This window comes from Eptatretus burgeri, chromosome 12 (genome assembly GCF_056783735.1).
Source record: "Eptatretus burgeri isolate ZD-2024b chromosome 12, Ebu_testis_v1, whole genome shotgun sequence".
NCBI lineage: Eukaryota > Metazoa > Chordata > Myxini > Myxiniformes > Myxinidae > Eptatretus > Eptatretus burgeri.
The window spans coordinates 92,197,293-92,221,934 of NC_140972.1; the positions used below are offsets into that span (position 1 = coordinate 92,197,293).

Sequence of the window (24,642 nt, forward strand, 5' to 3'; positions counted from 1 at the left end):
ATGGTTACAGTCTGGCAGAAAACGCTCGGCATCTGACAAAACCAGTCTGTAACCGGGGTTGTATCTCCCCAGCTGGTAAGGTCCAGGATTACGTTGGTATCGCGATTGAGGATGCATGACCTGAGGCCTGTGCTGAGCCGGTGTTATAAACCCCGGAGACAGCGGTGGTGAGGTTGGCGCCAAGAGTCGGGTGAGAATCCCGCCACCCCGGATCCGCAACAATATATATATATATATATATATATATATATATATATATATATATATATATATATATATATATCTCTTCTTCTTCTTTCGGCTGCTCCTGTTAGGGGTCGCCACAGCGGATCATCCGTATGATCCGCATAATGATTTGGCACATGTTTTACGCCGGATGCCCTTCCTGACGCAACCCTGGTCGCCTCTTACGACACAGGGATATGGTATACCTATTTTAACGAGGGTATACACCAGCCCAGTACACTGGTACTCACTTTGCTGACCTCGGAAGGATGACAGGCTGAGTCAACCCCCTGGTGTATTAATTCAGTGGCCCAACGGGACTTGAACTCAGGACCTTTTGGATCCCAAGCCGCTGCCCAAACCACTGTGCCAACACCAGGCTATATATATATATATATATATATATATATATATATATATATATATATATATATATATATATATATATATATATATATATATATATATATATATATATATATATATATATATATATATATATATGTATATATTATATATACAGTGGTGCCCCCAGAATACGAATTTAATTCATTCCAGGAGGCTGTTCGGATTCCAAAACTATTTTCCCCATAAGAAATAATGGAAAGTGAATTAGTCCGTTCCTGGACCCCAAGAAAACCCACTTTCAAGACACTTTCAACTGAAATTACCCATGTTTAAGGTAAAATAAGATGAGTCAATGACCTTTTCTGGGTCATGAATCTTCTTCCAAGCCTGTGGGATGAGCAGGAGCGTTGTCACTTCTTCCATCAGTCTGGATGCAGCTCCGGCCTATCAGTGGCCATTGGGATCCAAAACTTAAACTGTTCAGCCTGGTGGAGGTATGTAATTAACCATGAAGCACCAAATGGTGTTTTATATCCCAGTACACTCTGTGGAGACACAAACGTGCTGTTTTCACCGCACGGTTCCACGGGAGAGAATCAAGAGGGGAAGCGATTGGGTGACGCAGCATGACGTCACTACCATGCACGCGAAAAAAACGTTGAGTTCGTTAAAGCCGATTCATCAGAGGGTTCATTGAAGGAGTTCGCTTCTTTATTTTTTCCGAATCGTACACACGGTCGATTTCGGCAGCGAGATCAGACGCACGCATACTGCTCTCATGCTTAGCGATAAGTTCTTTCTTCAACTCAATTGTCATTCTCACGGACTTCCTCGAACTCCTATTTGCTTCACTGCTCTTCTTGGGTGCCATGGTGAATGCATAAGAGTGATAATTGAAAGAAAAAAACAACACAAATCAAGGTGAAAACACGAGGTAAAGTAGCGATCGACACACGAGAGATGCTTTCACGAGTACTTCCACCGACGAACTGAATGAACAATGCCAACATGAATGCCATGTTGTGTTTGGCTTCCGAAAATGTGTTCCGTTTTTAGGGCAAAATGTTCTCGAAAAAATTGTTCGGATTCTGGGGGCACCACGGTATATAGAAACATCGTTTCTCTCTTGCCTTCCCGGCGCACGCTCGCCTCAAAGCCAGACTGCTCAACTCCGTCCTCTCAGTTTCTTACCACTTTGTCTTTTTGGGGGGCGCCCCTTTACGAAGCCGACAAACTCCTCCCCTTAGTTTCACTTCCTTTTTTTGGCCACTTCCCCTCTCAGCACGCTGGGCGGAGTCTTGCCCAGAGAGAGGAAGGAAGAAGAAGGATCTCTCGATCCACTACCACTGCACAAACAAATAACAGCCTGTGACACCTCCCGACACACATGTAACGTCAAATTACCGAACAACCTGGCGAAACATGCATTTAATGGGGGATCTGGGCTAATCCTATATTTAGTCGCATACGAAGGGCCATTTCTGTAACAATATATGCCTTTATATACATAAATATAATATATATATATATATACATATACACACACACACACACACACACACACACACACACACGTGTTTCTACATACATATATATATATATATATATATATATATATATATATATATATATATATATATATATATATATATGAGACTGGTGTTGGCGCAGTGGTAAGGGCAACGGCTTGGGATCCAAAAGGTCCTGAATTCAAGCCCCGTTGGGCCACTGAATTACTACACCAGGGGGTTGACTCAGCGTGTCATCCTTCCGAGGTCGGCGAAATGAGTACCAGTATACTGGGCCAGTGTATACCCCGGTTAAAATAGGTGTACCATATCCCTGTGTCGTAAGAGGCGACTAGGGTTGCGTCAGGAAGGGCATCCGGCGTAAAACATGTGCCAAATCACTATGCGGATCATACGGATGATCCGCTGTGGCGACCCCTAACGGGAGCAGCCGAAAGAAGAAGAAGAAGAAATATATATATATATATATATATATATATATATATATATATATATATATATATATATATATATATATATATATATATATATATATAGTGTTACGAATTTGGGAATTCGATTGCACACAACATAGAAGTTCCTTTAGTCAGCTATGTCGATAAGTGCTTGTTCCCGAGATAGCTCACCTTTCATTGTATAAATGTTCAGAAATCGATTAGATGCGCTGCGGATCGATTTAATAGTAAGGGAACGAACAATGGAGACATCCCTCCCCCTCTTCTGTGAAGAGGAAGAAGAATCCTGCCGGCCCGTGACTCATGACTCAACAACTCCCTCCCACCCGTGGTTGAGCGGGGGGGGGGGGGGGGATGGAGCACGAGGGCATGAGTCACGCCGAGATCGGGGGAAGGGCGGACAAGGATAAGAGATCTTTTTCTTTTGTTCAGGGTAGAGTTGGAGAGGGCAGAGTTGGAGAAGGGAGTTGAGAGTAGCCGTTTAGCAGACCGTTGGGTCCTGCTTGGCTTGCGTTAGGGTTGAGGCCTTCGGAAGCTTTTTGCTTCGGCTAGCTCAGTGAGCTTCGGCTGAGGCCTGACTCGGGAGGAGGCTTTTTGGAGGCTCTTTGCTTTGATGGTTCCGTGAGCTTCGGCTTCTGCTTGACTCGGGAGAGCTTTTTGCTTCAAGCTGCCCTGTTTGGAAGGAAGTTAAGCCGGTCGCTCGGCTCGAGCTGCGAGTGGTGACTTCTTCTTCTTGGTTCGTGGAGCTCTTTGTTCTCCATTTTGGTTCCCAGCTTGGTGCGACTCATCGACCTCTTCGTGGAGGTGGTTCCTCGGGGAAGCGATGCATCGACAGGAAGGATCGGCGCCTCGTCTCACCAGCACGTGTTGAGAAGCGCGGGAGGTGGTTCCTCGGGGAAGTGACACATCGACGGGAAGGATCGGCGCCTCGTCTCACCAGCACGTGTTGAGAAGCGCGGGAGGTGGTTCCTCGGGGAAGTGACACATCGACGGGAAGGATCGGCGCCTTGTCTCACCAGCACGTGTTGAGAAGCGCGGGAGGATTCGCTGGAGCTCAGGAAGGATCGCGGCTCACAGCGATTGGATCCAGCTCGCTCTCACTGGAGCCCGGATCCGAACAACTTGAAGACCACACGAGGTGGAGAGGTTCGAGATAGGCTCTGTCCTCTGAGCTGGAGCTCGTTATTAAAGGCCTCTGCCACCATTTCTTGGGTGTGTGTGAGTGCGTACATGTGTCCGTGGGCCCGTCTCATAAGTAGGAACTGTTGTTAAGTGCACGTGACTGTACATAATAAGTAGACAGTTGTAGTTATTTTGCCGTGCTTTTGTTGCTTGTATAATTGCACACGTGTTTTGCCTTGTTTAATTGCATACGTGCTTTATTATAATAAATGTCCTTGTGTGAATGTAAACCTATTCGTAGCATCCATTCCCTCATTGAACTGCCCCATCTTTCCCTCGGAATATAGTTGGTTTTTAAATAGCCGATAAATAGAATCGGGTCTGGCGAGGTCTGGCGATAATACCCGCTCGGTTATCCCAGAAGGGAACGGACCGCTAAAGCGGTTCATGTCCAAGCAGGCCTTCGCTGAGGTACGGTCCCTCGGTAGGTTACCCACGCGGGTCCTTAGGTATATCGATATTCGATGATTGACCCCATTTCGCGCGGGTAGAATACGGACTGGGCCGTGGTGGGATTAAAAACCCACCCATGACTGGTTTCTGGCATTGTTCCAGAAAGTCACGACTGGATTGTCCGTTCGGTGGGCGAAGCGACCGCTATTGGTTAGACGCGGTCGTTCGCACGCTGATGAGTGGGAAATCTACAACAATATATATATATATATATATATATATATATATATATATATATATATATATATATATATATATATATATATATATATATATATATATATATATATATATATATATATATATATATATATATATATATATACACACACACGTGTATCTTCTTCTTTCGGCTGCTCTCGTTAGGGGTCGCCACAGCGGATCATCCGTTTTGGATCATCAGATAATGATTTGGCACAGGTTTTATGTCGGATGCCCTTCCTGACGCAACCCTGGTCGCCTCTTACGACACAGGATATGGTACACCTATTCAAACCGGGGCATACACCGAGCTCAGTACACTGGTACTCACTTCGCTGACCGCGGAAGGATGACAGGCTGAGTCAACCTCCTGGTGTGTATTTATTCAAGCGGCCAACGGGGCTTGAACTCAGGATCTTTTGGATCCCAAGCCGCTACCCTAACCACTATGCCGACACCAGGCTATATATACATATATATATATATATAATATATATATATATATAATATATATATATATAATATATATATAATATATACATATATATATACATATATACATATACATATACATACACACACACACACGTGTACATACATACATATACATAGATATATATATATATATATATATATATATATATATATATATATATATATATATATATATATATATATATATATATACATATATATATATATATATATATACATATATATACATAGATATATATATATATATATATATATATATATATATATATATATATATATATATATATATATATATATATATATATATACATGTGTATGTACAAATATATAAATATATATGGTGTCCCCAAAAAATACAACTTTTAAAATGCTTCATTTGATCCGAAAAAAGCAGTAATTTTCATCACTAATGCTTCATTTCTTGTTGCAGAGACCCTGAAGTTTATTTTGATACCAAGCAAGCACCAATAAAGTGCCAAGACTGACCGTACAACAACGGACAAAACTTGTTGAACTTTGGCACCAGACGAAAAGTGTCATACAGGTGCAACGTCTTTACTCGAGACATTCCGGTATCCACTTGCGCCATGCACCAAACTTTCGGACAATAAAGTGCACCATCGCAAAGTTTATCAATGTGGGAACTATCTGTGACCTTCACAAGGGTCACAGTGGTTGGAAGAGGACAGGTCGTAGTGAAGAAAATGTGGAAATGGTGAGACAGGCGGTCGTTCAGAGTCCAAAAAAATCGATTCGACGACTTTCTGCCGAGACAAGCATTCATAAGAGCACCGTTCAGAGGATCCATCGCCAAGACATTCATGCCTTTCCATTCAAAATTCAAATGGAAACGGTGCTTAAGCCTAAGTCACATTTGCTCCACGGCTAGGAGACGGCGGCCGTACCCCCTGAATTTACAGAAACGTGTGGCGGCCGCAGAGTTTCTGAGGTGGCCTCAGGGTGGCCCTACGCCGTATGGGTATCTTTTACAGGCCGTAGGGGTCGCCGTGTAATTATAGCACGGAGTTATAACTTTTTTCATTTCTACGTTGCCCGTAGCAATTCGACAAGCCAAGCTGTGACGTAGATGTGTTCCACGTCGACCGTACGTAGGGCGTACGGTGGGCTTGCCTTATTCGTGCGACTGCCGTAGGCTCTTATAAATGAAAAAATGAATTTTTCCAACCCCCAAAAAATTACGGCGGCTGCACTATTTCCACGGTTGCCATAGGGTAGTCCTAATGCGTCCCTGTGTTCAACGTACGGTGGCCTTGCGGTCTGTGTGACTACCTGCGGGCAACGCAGGGTCGACGCACGGTTCCCCTACGCCCGCCGTGCGTCCTACGTACGGCCTCGGTGGCAGTCTGCGTCGACCGTGCGCTACCGCGAGAGATCGGAGTATAGGTGTTTGCCTATACTCCGAACTGGTATATTCAGTTATATATATTATAGATATAGTATATTCAGTTATATATACTGCCATATTCCGAACTGTTATATTTTTATTTCAGTAAAAAAAAAGAACTGGTATATATACCCACTCGTTACCGTCTGTCTGGCCGCACGTTCGCCTTAGGGCCCCCCCCCCCCCTGCGGTCGCCTTGCGGGCTCTTTAAGGCTACCTTGCGTCTGCCTTGAAAATTCTCTGGCCACCGCAGGGATGCCCTAAGGTCACTGTGCGACATCAAATCAAAGACCGTGCGGCACCCCCACATTTTCGGTCTCCACAATTTCTAAATACCCCGTGCGGCTCCCCGACAAATAAAAACATATGTGACTGCTACAATGTGTTACCGTGGAAATACTGCGGCCGCCCTATAATTGCTAGTGGCCATAGATTTTGTAGATCCTACGGCCGCTGTGCCAAATGTGACTTAGGCCTAACTGATCAACAGAAACGCAAACGACTAGACTTTGCAAATCGGCTCTCAGGAAAGTTGGAGGAAGATGCAGACTTCCTCAAAAAAACTTCACATGATGGACGAATGCCATGCTCACTTGTCCGGGGAGGTAAACAAGCAGAACTTTCGATACTGGGGAACTGAAAATCCTGGTAATGCATCAACTGAACTGCTGCCTCGATCTGTACTCAAAGTCACCATGTGGGTGGCGGTTCGTTGGTATGGGATAATTGGTCCATACTTCTTTGAAGATGACCAGGCATGCACTTGCACGGTAAACCAGAGGAACTATCGCGAAATGATTCAGGAATTCTATCTGCCTGAGCTACATACTCGGGCCCGTCGGAGAAACAACCTGATCCAGATGAGAACCCAGTGGTTCCAGCAGGATGGGGCATCACCCCATACAACCAGGGAAACAAGGCGTTTTCTCAACCAACATTTTGAGGGCCGCTTTATCTCCCTCTATGAAGACGTTGAGTGGCCACCGTATTCCCCTGACCTTATTCCTCCAGACTTCTTCTTGTGTGGGTATCTCAAGGACAGGATCAACGGAAACCCAAGGCCTCAGACTCTTGATCAGCTGAAGGAAAACATCCACCGAGAAATCCAGAACATTCCTCAGGAAATGTTTCCCAAAGTGATGGAGAACATGACAATGCGTTTGCAGGCAGTGATTGGACAATGTGGAGCCTACGTCGAACATGTGGTCTAAAAGAAAATGATGATTCTATTCCAAAATTGAAATTTTGGTGGCAATTTTGACATTGGTACAATAAACTTCAACCTTTCAGCTTTCTATCCAGCCATATATCTTTTTTTTTAAATAAATGTTATGACCATCCTCTTTGCAGATGAAAAGTTGTGTTTTTTTGGGACACCCTGTCTTCTTCTTCATATTGTCTATATATATATATATATATATATATATATATATATATATATATATATATATATATATATATATATATATATATATATATATATATATATATATATATATATATATATATATATATATATATATATATATATATATACATTGTTATGGATATGGAAACCATTTGCATTCAACATACAGATGTCCCAAAAGTCAGTTATGTCGTTAAGTATGTGTGTAGTCAGATCCCTTTCCTTTTGTCGAGTGGGAGAATAAAAGGTGTGCGTTACGATTTCTTTTTAGTTAGGTTATTAAATCTTTACATCCAAACCCTCCAACCCTCCAACAAGCCCTCCAACAAGCCATCTAATAACCATCCCATCTGCATGACTACTCGGCCCATCACGATCCACCACCAACCAGCTGCCTTCTCGCACCATGACGTGCCAAGGCAAGATCTCGTGGTTCCGGCCACAAACGTTGTACCTCTTTCACGACGACCTTTTTGCAACGTTGATACCGTTACTCGTCAAGTATGAACCCGCGTGGATGAGTGGCTGGGGTTTCCCAGCAGGGGCCGTTGCAGCATTGATACTGTTACTCGTCAAATATGAACCCGTGTGTAAGAGTGGCTGGGGTTTCCCGTCAGGGGCCAAGGCCCCACCCCGGAAAGGTATGCCGGGGACCCTGTCCAATAAAAGGCGACAGCGAGGTGTGTTCAGCAAGGCCCCTCCCCGCTGAGGGAGGTCCAAAAATTCCCGAGCACTCTCTGAGGCAGGTGGTCTTTGTGAGGTCTTGGAGGGTCTTTTTTAGGTCTTGGGTGGTCTTTTTGAAGTCTTGGAGAGTCATTTTGTGATCTTGGAGAGTCTTTTAAAAGTTCTTTTGAAGAGTTTTTGGTGGGCGTCGAGGCGGCAAACGTGTCTCTGCTGGCCCTCTACGAGAAAGGGAAGAGCGACCCCGACCCCCCTCTATGACCCCGCTACTCACCACCCGAGCTCCGCCACGAACCTCGAGTCCCACACGTGCAACTGGTGACCAAACCAGTGACCATTGTCAGGTGCCACAGCACGGAGTCCCCCTTTCTCCGACGTCCAGGTACCCAACCGAACTCTGACCCCCAGCTTGTCTCTCTCCTTGGCTGCAAGGGTCCAATAAAGAACTCTGGGTTTATTTTCATTTGTGTGTGTGTCTGCGTGTGGGCTCGTCTTTAAGTAGAACTTAAGTGTTTTTGGATCCTTGTCAATACTTCTTGCATATTCGCATTGTCTTGCTTTGTGTCTTCATTTCGTGTAAATAAAAATTGTTACAAATGTTCCCAGTTCGTTTCCATCCCTTCTTACATTGGTTCAGCATGGTTCGGATCTGAATTTATGCGGGATTTTATCCCCGATAATCCGTTCATTCCAGCTGGCACAGCTTTGGCAGTTTCCGCTTGGCTGCACCCAAACCGGAGTTGGTAGTCGGTAGTTGGAACTCGACCACAGTCGGTAGAGTGACCCAGTTTGAGCAAGACGTGCCGAGGGCATGGTTTCCCCGGTAGTCGAAATTGCGTAGTTAATGATATCGGATGGGGGGGAGGAGGGGTGCAGGCCAGGCCAGGCCAGGAGAGAGACAGAGACAGAGACAGATAGAGACCCAAACATTTAACCACTCAACCTCATCGCGGGAGATACCAATGATCCGAAATGCCTTGGTTTCTACAGCGTGAAGCCGAGAAAGGTTACAGGCAAGAGCACCAGCCCAGAGGGGAGAGCAGTACTCCATCAGGCTGCAGACAAAAGCTTTGTAAGTGGTCAGGAGCTCAGGTGGGCCGAGGAAGGACTTTGCACAATGGAGGATTCCCAGTCAGCGACTGGCTTTGGAGGCGAGGTTTGAAATGTGGCTTTCCCAGGAAAGGTCATGGCAGATAGTGAGACCCAGAAGCTTGAAAGAAAAGACTTCTCCCAGAGGATTGTTGAGAAAGTGGATGGGGGGGTTTTCTAAATGGACCTTTCGAAGAGACATTGTGAGAGTGTGAGATTTGTCCGTATTGAAAGACATGTTCCACGTGTTGGACCAGTTTGTGATTTTATCCAGATCTGCAGTGAGCGAACAAGCTGCTGCTTGCCGGTCTGAGGGATGACCGATGGTACGGCAGAGGGTGGAGTCATCAGCGAAGAGATAAAGAGGATTTCCCATAGTCGGAGAGATCATTGATGAAAACCAGAAAAAGAACAGGGCCCAGAACGCTGCCTTGAGGAACTCCAGCCTGGACAGGAAGAGGGGATGAAAGAACTCCATTTAGGGCCACACTGTGACTGCGACAAGAGAGGAAGTCTGCGAGCCATGAGTGGAGATGGCCTTGGATACCATAGGAAGAGAGTTTGGTGAGCAGGGCAGGGTGCCAGACTGTGTGAAAAGCACGTGAAATGTCCAGGGATGCAGCTTGGATTTCCTGTCTGGCATTGAGGACTTCCATCCATTGTTGGGAGAGCAGAAGCAGCATATCCAGGGTAGAGTGACCTGGTCGTACACCAAATTTATGATCAGAAATCAATCCATTGGAGAAGAGGAAGGATTTAATGTCTGAAGTGATGATGGATTCCATAACCTTGCTGATGATTGGGAGAAGGCTGATTGGTCTGCAGTTGCAGCAATCTGTTTTTGCACCTTTTTGTGCAGGGCAATGATGTTTGCTGATTTCCAAGCAGATGGCAGATGACCTTGAGCAAATGAGAGGGTGAATAGAAAAGAGAGAGGGTGTGCAACAGCAGAAGAGCAGGCTTTGAGGACACGTGGGCTGATGCCGTCTGGACCGGTTGCAGAATCTGAGTCGAGGTTTGACAGCAAGCTCTCCACCTTGTCAGGAGAAAAGGACACAGAGTCCAGGGACAGTTAGTGGGGCAGATAACAGCACTTTTTGAGAGGAATCGTGCAAATGATGATAAAAGCATCAAATTTGGCACATTTGTTCTCCAGGGTGTTCTAATCAAATCTGCCTGATTGGCCATTTGAAAATCCAAATTTTGAAAAATTTGAAAAAAAAAAAAAAAAAAAAAGACTTCAAAAATGTCAAGATCATGAATCAATGTTGGATGCTGGATGAGATTGGTGAATGTTTCAGAAACTTCATCAAAGAAGTTCCAAGTCTGCCGTGCAGTTTTCTTCCCTTTACCGCGGAAGGCAGACAAGACGTCACATCCAGTGAACGCATGGGAAGTATGGGATCCCTCCAGCTTTCTTAGGCCCTATTGCAGAAACTACCTCATGGACTGGAATCCATCGTGCCTTGGCTCCTTGGCCAAAGGCAATCCACATGTTCTCAAGACCTAGTTCCTGTAAGGATGGCAGTGCATATATTGCTATGACTAGTACGTCAGTCTCATTAGCCAAAATGATAATGGACTTGCTACCATCCGTCGTTGCATCCCTTGCGTGTACAAATATTTGAGTATTAGCTTCTTCATGACAACATGGAGTCACAGCATCCAGTGACTTCCTTGTGTTGCTAATGGCATCTTCTCCTTTTCTGGCAATGACTGTGCTTGTCGTTTGTGCTTCACACATCTTTTCCGCAAGGAAGTGAAACAGCTGTCTTGTTGCTGTCATCTCAAAGAAAGCTTCTCCAGTTACTTGGGGTCTTACTGGTTCCTGTCACTCTTCTTCCGATTCCTTGCCCCCTTTTCGACCTTGCCTCGGACTTCAGACTTGACTTCTTGTACACATCAAACACGACGTCCACCCTCTCGTACCTGGCACCATAGGATTCCACGTTTGGGATGATGTCTTCTTTAGCAAAGTCATCAAATATCTTTGAAGTGTGTGGAGGTAGGGCATTGATAAGTGCTGAGCCATCAATGATGACTGCATCTCCCCTTGGTTCTCTGTCTGGGATGTTCACTTGCGCTTCAAGAATTTCAGCCAGCTGTGACTTCAAATTTTTTTGAATTTTTTTTTTTTCAAATTTTTCAAAATTTAGATTTTCAAATGGCCAATCGGGCAGATTTGATCAGAAAGCCCTGCAGAACAGAAATGCCAAATTTGATGCTTGTATCATAATTTGCACGATTTTTCTCCTGTCTACTACACGAAGTTGGGTGCGACTGGTTAAGGTGGGTAGAGAAAGTGATGGGTTTTGGACACAAGATTTAGCTGCAAACACCGAGTTTTGGCATTCAGCTTTTTCAGGTGCAGTATCAGCAGTGCGGCCATTTGAGGTAATGAAGGGGATGGAGGGGGAACTTACACCAGAAACAGATGTGATTAGTCGCCACCAGGATTTTGAGAAGGGAGAGAGGTTTGACAGTTCAGACTTGAGATGAGAAAGATGTTGTTTTCTGGCTCTCCTGAGGGTAGATACACACTTGTTCCGAGCTTGATGGAAGGAACTGAGATTGCCCTCAGGTTGGGTTTGCTTTCCATGAGGCAAAGGCAAGTTTGTTTCAGGACAACTGCCTCACCACAAGCTTCAGTGAACCAAGGGCGGGAGGAAGGGTAGGACAACTGAAGATGAGAGGGGATAAATCTGTGCATGAGGGAGAGCAAGTTTCTTTGAAAGAATTCCCAGGATGTGTTGATGTTGGAGAAAGTAGCAATAGGAGATCAGTCTATAAGTTTGATGACTGCTTGGAGACCCGGCCAGTCAGCTTGAGTGAAATCCCAGACTCAACGGCGGTGAGGTGGTTCTCTGATAATAGCCAGAGAGATGTCCACTTTGACAAAGACGTGGTCAGAAGAACCGATTGGAGCAGAAAAAAAGAGCAGCAGATATTGTCAGGGAAATTTGTCAAAATCAGATCCAGAAGAGATGGAGTACCATTGGTTGAGATCCGGGTCGGGAAGTTGACCGATTTAGTCAGTCCCAATGAGTCGCAGAAAGCTTTTGCTGAGGTGCCATGACAGGCGAGAGAGGTACCCACACCTTGCCAATTGGCATGATGACAATTGAAGTCACCACATAAGAGGAAGAGAGAGTTTGGATGAGAAGATAGAAGTTGGTCCATGTTTTCGGATAGTGAGGTGTAGATGGAGTTATCACTGTTCGGTGGACGGTACAGTACACATATAAACATGAGGTGGGAGTGGAGGTGAAGCTATAGCCAGAGGTATTCCTGGGGGTGTGGGGTGTGAGGGCAGTGCATGGAGAGTGAGGAATGGAGTCTTTGATGAAGAGAGCAACTCCTCCACCAGGACGAGGATCAGGTCTGTCATACCAGAGGAGGGAGTAACCAGAGAGATACTTGGGAGTCAGACATGTCTTGGGGGAGGAAAGTTTCTGTTAGGCAGATTATCTCTGGTTTGTCAGTGGCAACCTGTATGGAAAGATCTGAAAGGTTTGAGCGAAGGCCCCGGATATATGCGGTCCACACTTTTAATGAAGAGAGAGAGGAGGAGGCTTTGGGTGCAGGGGGTGCGGGGGGAGGATGAGGGTCAGACAAGGGACGAGGGGGGAGGTAAGGAGGGTTGTTGAAAGAGTGTGGGGAATTGCAGAATAGCTCGGGGAGGGGGCCGGATGAGGAGGAGAAAAGGCTCTGTGGTGCTGGGGAAGAGGGGAGACAAGAGAGGGGGAAGAAGGCAGTTGAGGATTTGAGGAGGTGGAGTGAAGACATGGAGGTGAGAGGGCAGTGGAAGGAGGCAGCTTTGTGGATGAGAGGGGGGGGGAAACTTTGAGAAGGATGAGTGAGGGGGATGAATGGTGGGACAAAGGTGAGGAGGGAGTTTTTGAGAGAGTTGAGAGGGAGGCTTGGAGGGAGAAGAGTGGGATGGTTGCTTTGAGAGTGAGGGGTGAGATGGCAATGAAGTTGGAAAAAAAGAATTGTTGATGGAAAGCGAACATTCATAGCAAACTGGGGTTTTTTTAAGTTTTAGGTCAGAGATGCGATTTAACACATTTGTTGAGGGATGCAATAAAGGCGAATTCAGAGAATAGAGAGAAGAAACGCTGTAACAGTTGGATTTTTTAGGCAAGGTATGAAGGAAAGGTCGAATTGAGAGCAGTCTGTTTAAATTGCAGAAGAGTAGTGCATTCTGATACAGTAAAGAGTACCACACATGTGAAAGAGGAAGATGAAGCATTATAAGAGATAGTTTTTGTGATTATTATTAATGTTTGAGAAAGTTTTCAAAAGATTAGGTCATGGAAGTGTTGTAGAAAAAAAAAAAATTCGAGGAAGAAGAAGAATCAGAGAAAGTTAGCGGTTTTTTTTTTAAAGATAAGAAATAGAGTGATTAATTGGGATGGGTGACGTTAAGAAAGTGGGAAAGATAGCAATTGAAGATAATGGGGAGAAAAAACAAATAAACACGATCGTACACCGAGGGGAACAAAGGGTAGGCCTCAAGCCTCAAGCACCCAGTAAGACAAGTTTTTACAAACCTTTTTTTTTATGTTTTAGTTTTTTTAAAAGTTTTAGGTCAGAGATGCGATTTAACACATTTGTGGAGGGATGCAATAAAGGCGAATTCAGAAAATGGAGAGAAGAAACGCTGTTACAGTTGGATTTTTTAGGCAAGGTATGAAGGAAAGGTCGAATTGAGAGCAGTCTGTTGAAATTGCAGAAGAGTAGTGCATTCTGATACAGTAAAAAGTACCACACGTGTGAAAGAGGAAGATGAAGCATTATAAGAGATCATTTTTATTATTATTATTTATGTTTGAGAGAGTTGTAAACAGATTCGGTCATGGAAGTGTTGTCGAAAAAAAAAAAAAATCGAGGAAGAAGAAGAAGAGAAGAAGAAGAGGATATGAAGAAGAAGAAGAAGAATCGAGTCGTGAGTGAGGAAGCGAAAGGTTGTGGTTTTTTTTTAAGATAAAAAATAGTGATTACTTGGGAGGGATGGGGGATGTTAGGAAAGTGGGGAAGATAGAAATTGAAGGTGATGGGGAGAAAAAAAACACGATCGTACACCGAGGGGAACCGGTCGGCCTAAAACCTAAAGGGAAGGCATCAAGCCTTAAAGTTAGGCCTCAAGCACCCAGTAAGACACGGTCGACAAAATCCCACAAAATAGCACGATTTTTGAAACAAAACCGAACTAGGAACACACAGTAACATGTAAGTGAGAAAATAAACAGTTTAATATACACATTAATATAAAATGCAATTTATTTTTGGTTATTTAATAAAATGCGATCATTACAACATATTTTATGAGTCATTGTACAGTATTTATCAAAATATTCAAATTTGACAACAGTACTCATATTTCTGAAAAATATCCTAATTTGACAACAAAAATCTTGATTTCTCAGGTGGTCAAAAACTTTTGAGTAGCACTGTAGCGACTGCCTTGAAGGCCTTATTGATACATCCATGTGGCAAACCACTTTCAGCCCTCAAATGAAGGCTGTATTAATTTTGTCAGTTATTTAGCTTCAGCAAACATTGTATTCTATTCCACTTCCAGTTCGTGTTCTATGCTGTGGTTGGGTTAACAACGAGAACTGTATATTTCAGAAACCTCAACTGAAAATGACTGGAATGCTCACCTGACAACTTGACCAGAATGTGTCCTTTTGCCACTCCTTTTGTATAATTTCACCAAAGTTATGCAAATTAACTTAAGACAATGAAAAGTTCTTGCCTGGAACAATCCCAAAAATCAATAGCTTGTTTATGTATCTCATATGCATGGTTATACAAGTTAAAAATGGACAATCAAATCACAACTTTACTCTAAAATGTGTTATATTTCGCATTTTAGATCATTATCTCCTTTTCATAACCAGACTATGGTGGTGTCATGAGCATCTGATCTGAGTCTGGCAGATCAGTGGTTCAAACTTTGGCCGAGGCATACCATAGACTAAACTATAAGGACACTCTTCGACGTCGTGATGTCACCAAATATGCCTGTTGTTCTTCTTCTTTCGGCTGCTCCCGTTAGGGGTCGCCACAGCGGATCATCCGTTATGATCCGCATACTGATTTGGCACCGGTTTTACGCCGGATGCCCTTCCTGATGCAACCCTGGTCGCCTCTTACGACACAGAGATAAGGATTGTGTTTCGCCATGATTCCGGGCTGCCCTACACCCTCTCATAGTGCAACCCAGCACAGAGCGCCCGTCCTCAAGCGATCCTCCAACCCAAGCCTCCGAGTAGCCGGATTACAGGCGCACGCCACTATGCCCGGTCACCAAATATGCCTCCGCCCACATTATTAGATCATTCTACATACTTGTGCAAAGTTATTTATTTAAATCCCTGAACCCAGATTCAAAATATTAAATAATTCTGGCTGTCAGAGCATGCATCCAATCATGTTGAGATTGAAAACACATATTCCACATGACGACTAGATCATAACTGACGTTTAACATCGATCGATGAAGCGGTCCATGAGAAAGATTTTTTTTTTTAAGATTTTGTTCAAACCAATATGGCAGCCGGATGTGATCGATTAATTATTTATGAACACCCTGGTATCAAGGCTTGGGGAACATGAAAGTGAAGTTTCCCCTCGAATTTTCAAGTCATTCTGGGGAAGATGATTTTAAAATATTTATTCTTCAAAAAAAATCGGAGCTGCCAAATCATGTGACCTATGACATCATAGGCGGAGAACTTTTCGTTCCTCATGGATAGGCGATCATACCTGTAAAGTTTCACCTCGATCTGTTTCACTATTTATAAGATTTTTGAAGGTGTTTAGTTTTTTAAAATGTGGCTGCCAAACCATGTGACCGATGATGTCATCAATCCCCCCCCCCCGCACCCCAAATACAATTTAGCCCGAGATGGCCCTCAAAAATTTTCGTGCACATCGGATAAAGCGTTTGACTTATGTAATTATGACGTCATGACAAAAATCACACTCGTTTCCAATGGGGAGTACGTCACATCTGTCAAGTTTAAATTTTTTCCATGAAACGGTTTCGGAGATACAGAGGTCCAAAGTTTTTCCTTTTTTCCAACATGGCTTCCACACCACGTCGACACCACGTTGACCTATGACGTCATGATTATCACAATAATATTGGACATGAGTAGTCGCACCTATGGTGAAAATTCTGTCTCAATCAAATAAGCGATTATGGAGAAAACAGAGAAAATTAGAATGGATGGACGTATGTACGTACATACATACGGACGGACGGACGGACGGACGGACAACCCAAAAACATAATGCCACTGGTGACTGTCACCGGAGGCATAAAAAATGGTAAGTGCTGCATTCTTACTTGACACACAGCATTTAAAAGGAGAGAGAATGGACAAACAACACTGGGAAAGCAATGGCAAACCACCAGCATCATCTTTGCCAAGAAACCGCTTCGTCAGTACCGATGCTCTATAAAGATTCTGGTAGATAAAATGAAATCTCATTCTCACCCTTAATATACACCACCAGAGCCTGAAAGTGTTCAAATTAATTGCTGTACAGATCCAGCTTTTGATTTTGACAAAAAAAGGGTAAAATTGGATGCATTTTCACCCACTTTCACCCTATTATCCCCACATTTTCACCCTATGATCACTACATTTTTACCCACTTTCACCCTATTATCCCCACATTTTACCCACTTTTACCCAATTATCCCCACATTTTTACCCACTTTCACCCTAATATCACCACATTTTAACCCACTTTCACCCTGTTATCCCCACTTTCACCTGATTATCCACACATTTTTATCCACTTTCACCCAATTATCCCCAAATTTTTACCCACTTTCACCCAATCACCACATTTTTACCCACTTTCACCATGATATCACCACATTTTTATCCACTTTCACCCTAATATCACCACATTTTTACCCATTTTCACTCTAATATCACCACATTTTTACCCACTTTCACCCTATTATCACCTACTTTCACCCTAACAACACCACATTTTTACCCACTTTCACCCTAATATCAGCACATTTTTACCCACTTTCACCCTAATATCACATTTTTACCCACTTTCACCCTAATATCACATTTTTACCCACTTTCACCCTAATATCACATTTTTACCCACTTTGACCCTAATATCACCACATTTTTACCCACTTTCACCCTATTATCACGACATTTTCACCCTATTATCCCCACATTTTTACCCACTTTCACCCTATTATCCCCACATTTTCACCCTATTATCACCACATTTTTACCCACTTTCACCCAATTATCCCCACTTTCACCCAATTATCCCCACTTTCACCCTAATATCACCACATTTTAACCCACTTTCATCCTATTATCCCCACTTTCACCCGATTATCCACTTTCACCCAATTATCCCCACATTTTTACCCACTTTCACCCAATTATCACCACATTTTTACCCACTTTCACCCAATTATCACCACATTTTTACCCACTTTCACCCTGATATCACCACATTTTTACCCACTTTCACTCTAATATCACCACATTTTTACCCACTTTCACCCGAATATCAGCACATTTTTACCTACTTTCACCCTAATATCACATTTACCCACTTTCACCCTAATATCACATTTTTACCCACTTTCACCCAATTATCACGACATTTTTACCCACTTTCACCCTATTATCACTGTATGTTAATTGTGAGGAATGAGGACCCTCTGGTGCGATCAGTAAAATTACTCTTGAAGAGTAACACCCAGAGTATCAAATGCGATTGAATATTGGACTGGTCATCTGCTTTTAACCAATAAATTAAGCAGACAATTGAGACTCGTTTTCTCAGGCTTTGTTCTTTTTTTCGAGAATGATCTGCAAACTATAAAATGTGATTAGTCAGTCCCGTCTTGATAAGCGGCCCTTTCAAGGTGCTGTTTATCATGGAAACAGAGACACTATGTACGTGGGATTTCGTGAATGCACGAGGATAAGCATCAAGCATGATGTCTCTGTACATCTGCAAGGCACTGCTCATGTCATGCTTCGTTCACATGAATAACCCAATCAAAATTGGAATGATACACTTCGGTTTCCCCGTTTTCGTAACTCCAGGTAGACCGGGGGGCATGAGCATCCAGCATGAGTGAGACTTGCGAATGCAAAGAGTGGGACCGAGCTGAATCGGAGTGAGATGAAGTACCAGGACCTGAGTCAAGTGAAGATAGGTTGGAGAGGGCGGAGACAGAAAGAGCGCGAAGCAAAGCATGGGAAAACGCATGCGCACGTACGTACACTCACTCACGCACACTCACTCACGCACACTCATTCACGCAAACTCACTCAAGCACTGACACACTCACGCACGGACACAAACCCACACTTACGTACAAACACACGCCCGGACTCACGCTGCTGTTGTCCCCCGTCCAGTGCACTATAGCCTGATTGTGCGTGCTGTCACCGCTCAGCACGAACGTGCTGGTTGTAACACCGTAAACGCGGGTCCCCGACGCCGATCCCGAGTCCTCGGGGAAGTGAGGATTGGTCACGACGAAACGGGACCCCGAGTCCCATGACCTGGCAAAGTGCGGGCTGCGCGAATCCCCTCGTTCCCAGGAGTGGAGCCCGCAGTGCGCCGAGCGGAGCGAGCTCAGGGCGAGGGACCCAACCAGGAGCACGGACGTACGGAGAGACCCTCTCGAGCCCATGGTGGATCGACGCACAGCTCGTGCGAACCTGCGGCAATGCGGCCGCAATTCGCTTTCCTTTCCCGCCCGAGTTTCTCGCTCTCTTTCCCTGTTCTTGTGCCCGCTATTTCTGAGAAGCGCGCTGTCTCTCCTCTCCCTCCCTCCCGTTTCTCCCTCTCCAAGCTTGATCACAAGACGGCACATCTTATCGGCCGCAAAACTCCGAGTGAAAGTGGAGACGCGCCCCCTGCCGACGCCGGTCGAGGAACTCGCTTATCTGAAAATGGCTCGCATTGAGTGCTGGCCATTAAACAGGAATTATTTCATGCTTTAACATGGAGCTGATGGTAAAGAACATTTAACATCCGCTGATAATAACAATTAATAACGAAATTTACTCCAGCACAAGTTACATTGAGATAATTCAGTCGGATATATAATTATCATGGTTACATCATTATCTGGAGAACTGCTTTCCGCAGGGCAAAATATCTGACCAGAAGCCACAGTTAGCAGTTCGGGGAAACGAGGAGCGATCAAAACGTTGGACCAAATCATCGCTACTCACGATGGTCCACGAGACACCGACATCTTTTCCTTTTCAACATACGTATGAACACAATTATACATATACAGTCTCATTTCGAGCCTCACACCACAACTGTTTATAATGAGTTGGGCGAGGAACTGAAAAACGCTGGGGCACTTGCTTTGCGGATGGCCGGCTTAATGCCAATTTGGTGGTGATTGCACGCCCGAGCGGAGCTGAGCGCTGCTATTCCGAGAAAGCGTGTATATATTATGTTTGGAAGGCTAACTCCACCCCAGTGATGAGGAATTCAACATCATTTGCATCCCGAGGGATTCCGCCGATGTTGCCAGAACGACCTGACGTTTGGAAGGTGGATTGAGGAGCAGGCACACACGGTCTAACAAATAAGGGTTTATTAAATAAAAGGAGACTGGAACGAGACATGAAAACAAATGGAATCAGCGGACAAAGACTGACGATAAAGGACGATCATTAATAAATAAATATATAAATTAGAAAGCATCCCAAAATTCAAAGCCCAATCGCATCCGCTTTGCACTCCAACTAAACTTGACAAAAACGACAGCTACAAAGAAAAGATTTTAAATGTATTGATCAGTCTTCTCCATATTATGAAAATAAAAAGGTTTATTGAAAATTTGATAACAAAAGCTCAAATGGTAAAATAAATAAATAAATTAAGTTATCGCCTCGACAGACAAGACATTAAAACAAGAGGTCAGAGACCGGAACTTATGAAATCAGTCACTGCGATACTGACTTTTGGACCTCAAAAACACAAGAAGCTTCTAGATTTTGATTGGTGAACCACTTCAACAACCCAATATTCAAATTCTGTTCAAATTTCAAGTCAATTTGATGAAAACTGATGATTTTGTGTGACCTTAAATTTTGACCTTTGACCTCAAAAATAAATAAAAAATAAAAAATAGTCATATAGCTTTTTCTTGGTGAACCAAATCAGTGATCTTTTGTGTAAACTTTGTTCAAATTTCAAGTCGATCGGATGAAAATTGACTTGATGTGACCTTGACCTTTTGACCTCACAAATAATAGGCTTGTTGGATTTAATTGGTGATTGGTGAACTTTTAATTGGTGATTTAATTGGTGAACCAAATGAGTGACCCAACTTGCAAATTATGCTCAAATTTCAAGTCAATCAAATGAAAATGTCATGTGAACTTCACCTTTGACCTTTTGACCCAATTATTCATTACTCTTGTAGCCATTAATTACTCTTTACTCTTGCATTAATTACTCTCGGAGCCATAATTACAATTATTGATATTACTTAACAATGCAGCCACTAAGAAAGTGCCTTCCTGCCACCGGCACAGGACACTGTCCACGGCTCTGGCCTGGTGATGAGGTAAATGAAGGTACAGAGTGGTTGCTGTTGGTGTTGTTGCCTGTTTGGAGAACATTGACAAGAAGGCGATGTATGGACGGACTGAAGAGTTTTCAAAAGGCGAAGACTGGGTCCTGTACATTGAAAGTGTGTAGCATTATTTTGAATCCTAAGAAGAGGTCCATCTTATCAAGTGTATACTAGGAATAACCAGAGTGGTGTCAAAGCCACCCAATGCTCGCCTGTTTATACATTTATTGTTTTTCGTTTTTAAAAGACTAGTCTAATAATATTTTTTTAAAGCATTGCAGTGAAGTCTGATCCAAATAATTTTAAAGCAATATATGTATTTGTGTATTGTAATCAGTAAAAATAGTGTGGTAGATAAAAACATTAGAAAGGTAATAACTTGCACCAAAAACTTTAACATTTTCACGCTCATGCTCATGCTGATGCTCACGCTGACGCTCATGCCGGGGGTATCGCTATAGCTCTCTGTTCTTCGAACAGGCGAGCTAAAAACTACAAATTTATAAGACTATTATCACCTGAAAGACTTGGTGACAAATCGTTCGACGAACTGGTTGGTCTCCTTCTGAATCATCCTGACAGTTGCTAAACAGGGAGCTGCAAAACACCTCAAGGTGACATTAATTATGAAATCATGACGCGTGTCCGTGTGTCTCTTCCATAACTCCAAAACCATAAAACCTAACAGCCTGAAACTTTTGATGCAAACTAACAAAACCCAAGGAAGTGTAAGAGTGAAAATTGGGTGTTTGGGTTCATGAAAACACCCCTTTTGAAGATAATTAAGGGCCATATTTAATTATATCCTTAATCAGGTGATCCTCGGCCACCTCGCTCTCTGGGGTCTTAAGGTGTTTCCTGGGTACCTCACTGGAGTCTGAAGCCGCCATATTTTTTTGGCCTGCTCAACCATGCCTAGACTTGGAACAGGCCGCAACAATTTATTCATGATAAAGTTTTTTTCACTTTCCTCACTCATATGATCAAATGCCTGTTCATCACAGTGACGAATTGCTGTATACATCACTTTTGTAAGTCCTAAAGTTTTCAAATTAAGAGCTTGGAGCGACTTCATGATTTTGCACGATCAACTCTCACAGACAAATTAAATTATATCATCGAAATATTATTTCGATTTTGAGGATCGGATATCATCCAGACTAAATAAGTATTGAAATCTGGAGTGAAATATGATAATTTAAAGAAATAATGAGGCTTATAACGAAGCCGATAAACCTATTTACTTAAAGCAAGCAAGGCGATGTTCAACTTGGTGTTGGCTTAGCAGTTAGGGTGGTGGCTTGGGATCCTAGAGTCCTGAGTTCAAGCCTCGTTGGCTGCTGAATTTACACCAGTGGGTTGACTCAGTCTATCATCCTTCTGAGGTTGGTGAAATGAGTACCAGTGTAATAGCCAAAAGGCTGCACACGAAGGGAAGGGGTATCGATGGATTGATAAAATCTGGTATTGGTGTGGTGCAGTCATGATGGGCTGAATGGCCTCCTCGTGCACCTTAATTCCTTGCAAATTCCCTTCTCCATCGATACACAAGAAAATGTGAAATTTCCAAAGCATTAAACTGAACTTTTTCTACGGTTTGGAGAATGACATCAAGTGAACAAAAAATTTAGGAACATGCCAAAATGAACCAACTTCATTGAGCTAAATGATTTAATGCATTCACTGCTAAACCTCATGCCCTGTCCCCCAGAGGGCCTGCCCATCCATGGCATCTGCCAGGTCTGTGTCTATATTTTTGTAGGTTTTGTGAGGTGCTCTACAAGGAATCAAAGCAAATCTTTGTAAAGAGATTTGTAAAAGATTTTTGTAAAAAAAAGACAAAGAATCAAAGTAAAAAAACGGACGTTTTAAAATAAAGTTATAACGTTTGCACAGACCCCCAACCGATGTAGTACGTGACACATGCAGAGGAGCAGGCAACAGCTGAAGCCACTTGCCGAGCGCCCATTGTCGAGAGCGGTAACGCACGATGTCACTCTGAGTGAATCGTTAATTCACTGTGGACGCTTTTGCCATGCCACGTCATTCAGAGCGGGCGGTCTGTGCCCCGGCGATACCCTGAGCGGGTGGTCCGTGCCCCGGCGATACCCTGAGCGGGCGGTCCGTGCCCCGGCGATACCCTGAGCGGGCGGTCCGTGCCCCGGCGATACCCTGAGCGGGCGGTCCGTGCCCCGGCGATACCCTGAGCGGGCGGTCAGTGCCCCGGCGATACCCTGAGCGGGCGGTCCGTACTCCGGTGATATGCTGAGCGGGCGGTCCGTACTCCGGTGATATGCTGAGCGGGCGGTCCGTGCTCCGTCATGCTGAGCTGGCGGTCCGTGCTCCGTCACGCTGAGCTGGTGGTTCGTGCTCCATCATTGTGAGCGAGTTGTGAAATTACACCCAGTTTCCGAGCCATTTGCCATATTTACGTGTTTTCGCTCTCTCCATCGCTCCATCAATGCTCTCACCTTCCTGCCATGGTCTCTGTCACTGCTTGTGTCTTTCCTTTCCCAATAACCAGGATGTTATCTGCTACTGACCTCACTCCCTGCACACCCTCTCATGCTTGGTTTTGTCTCCTCTGAAATTCTTCCGAGGCCATCGAGAGCCCAAATGGCATCTTTAGCAATCTATATCTACCATATGGGGTGTTGAACCTGATCAAGTATGAAATCTCCTCATCTTGTTCAATGTGCCAGAAACCACTCTTGGCATCAAAATACGCTGAACACTTTTGCCTCATTCAGCTGTCAGTACGTCCTCAAATGTAGTCATTGGATAGTGACATCTCTTAAGTCCTTGATTAAGGTCTTTTGGATCCAAACAAACTCTTAATTTCCCACTGGATTTCTCCACACACACACACACACACACACACACACACACACACACACACACACACACACACACACACACACACACACACACACACACACACACACACACACACACACACACACACACACACACACACACACACACACACACGGCTGGATATCCAGGGGGTCGGCAAGTCTTCAGGGGCTATTATCCTTGCCTCAGTCAGCTTGTCTAATTCTGCTTTCACTTTTCCTTTCAGAGAAATTGGAATATGCTATGGTGGATGCACTATAGGCCTCTTACTCTCATCCAGCATAAGATGGTATTTGCCTTCCAGCTTTCCAGTCCTCTCGAACACATCTGCAAATTCCTCCAGCAGTTGTCTTTTGTTGAGAGGGAAACTTTCTTCAGTTCTGGCATGTACGCTCTTCAGGTTCTCTGTGCGCACTGTTAACAACTCCATTTGCTGTGCTGCCCTGCTTCCAAGAATTGGTATGCAGTCTTATCCTATTACAACAAATTCTGCTTTGTACTTTCTTCCATTTTTTGGATTTTTCATCTTGAGGTTGGATTTCCCATCTTGAGGTTGGATTTCCCCAATGGGACGACTGTTGTACCATTGAACATGAATAAAACTTGGTTTGTATTCCACAGCTTCCTGGCATACTTCCTTGGAATAATATTGCATGTTGCAATATTATCGCCCTGAGCTCCAATATTATTGC

At 43.9% G+C, this 24,642-nt stretch overlaps 1 protein-coding gene across 4 annotated transcripts in view; it reads right to left on the reverse strand.

The window, feature by feature from the left end:
• Positions 1–19,318, reverse strand: part of LOC147016127 (VPS10 domain-containing receptor SorCS3-like) — a 999,683-nt gene extending 980,365 nt beyond the window's left edge. For all 4 annotated transcript variants that reach the window (XR_015050022.1, XM_085848866.1, XM_085848865.1 and 1 more), the window contains exon 1: positions 18,884–19,318. Coding sequence is in view for 3 of the 4 variants with exons in the window: in XM_085848866.1 (XP_085704992.1) it covers positions 18,884–19,183 (300 nt within the window). In the remaining variant the exon portion in view is untranslated. The remainder of the gene's footprint in view (positions 1–18,883) is intronic.
• Positions 19,319–24,642: the final 5,324 nt, after the last annotated feature.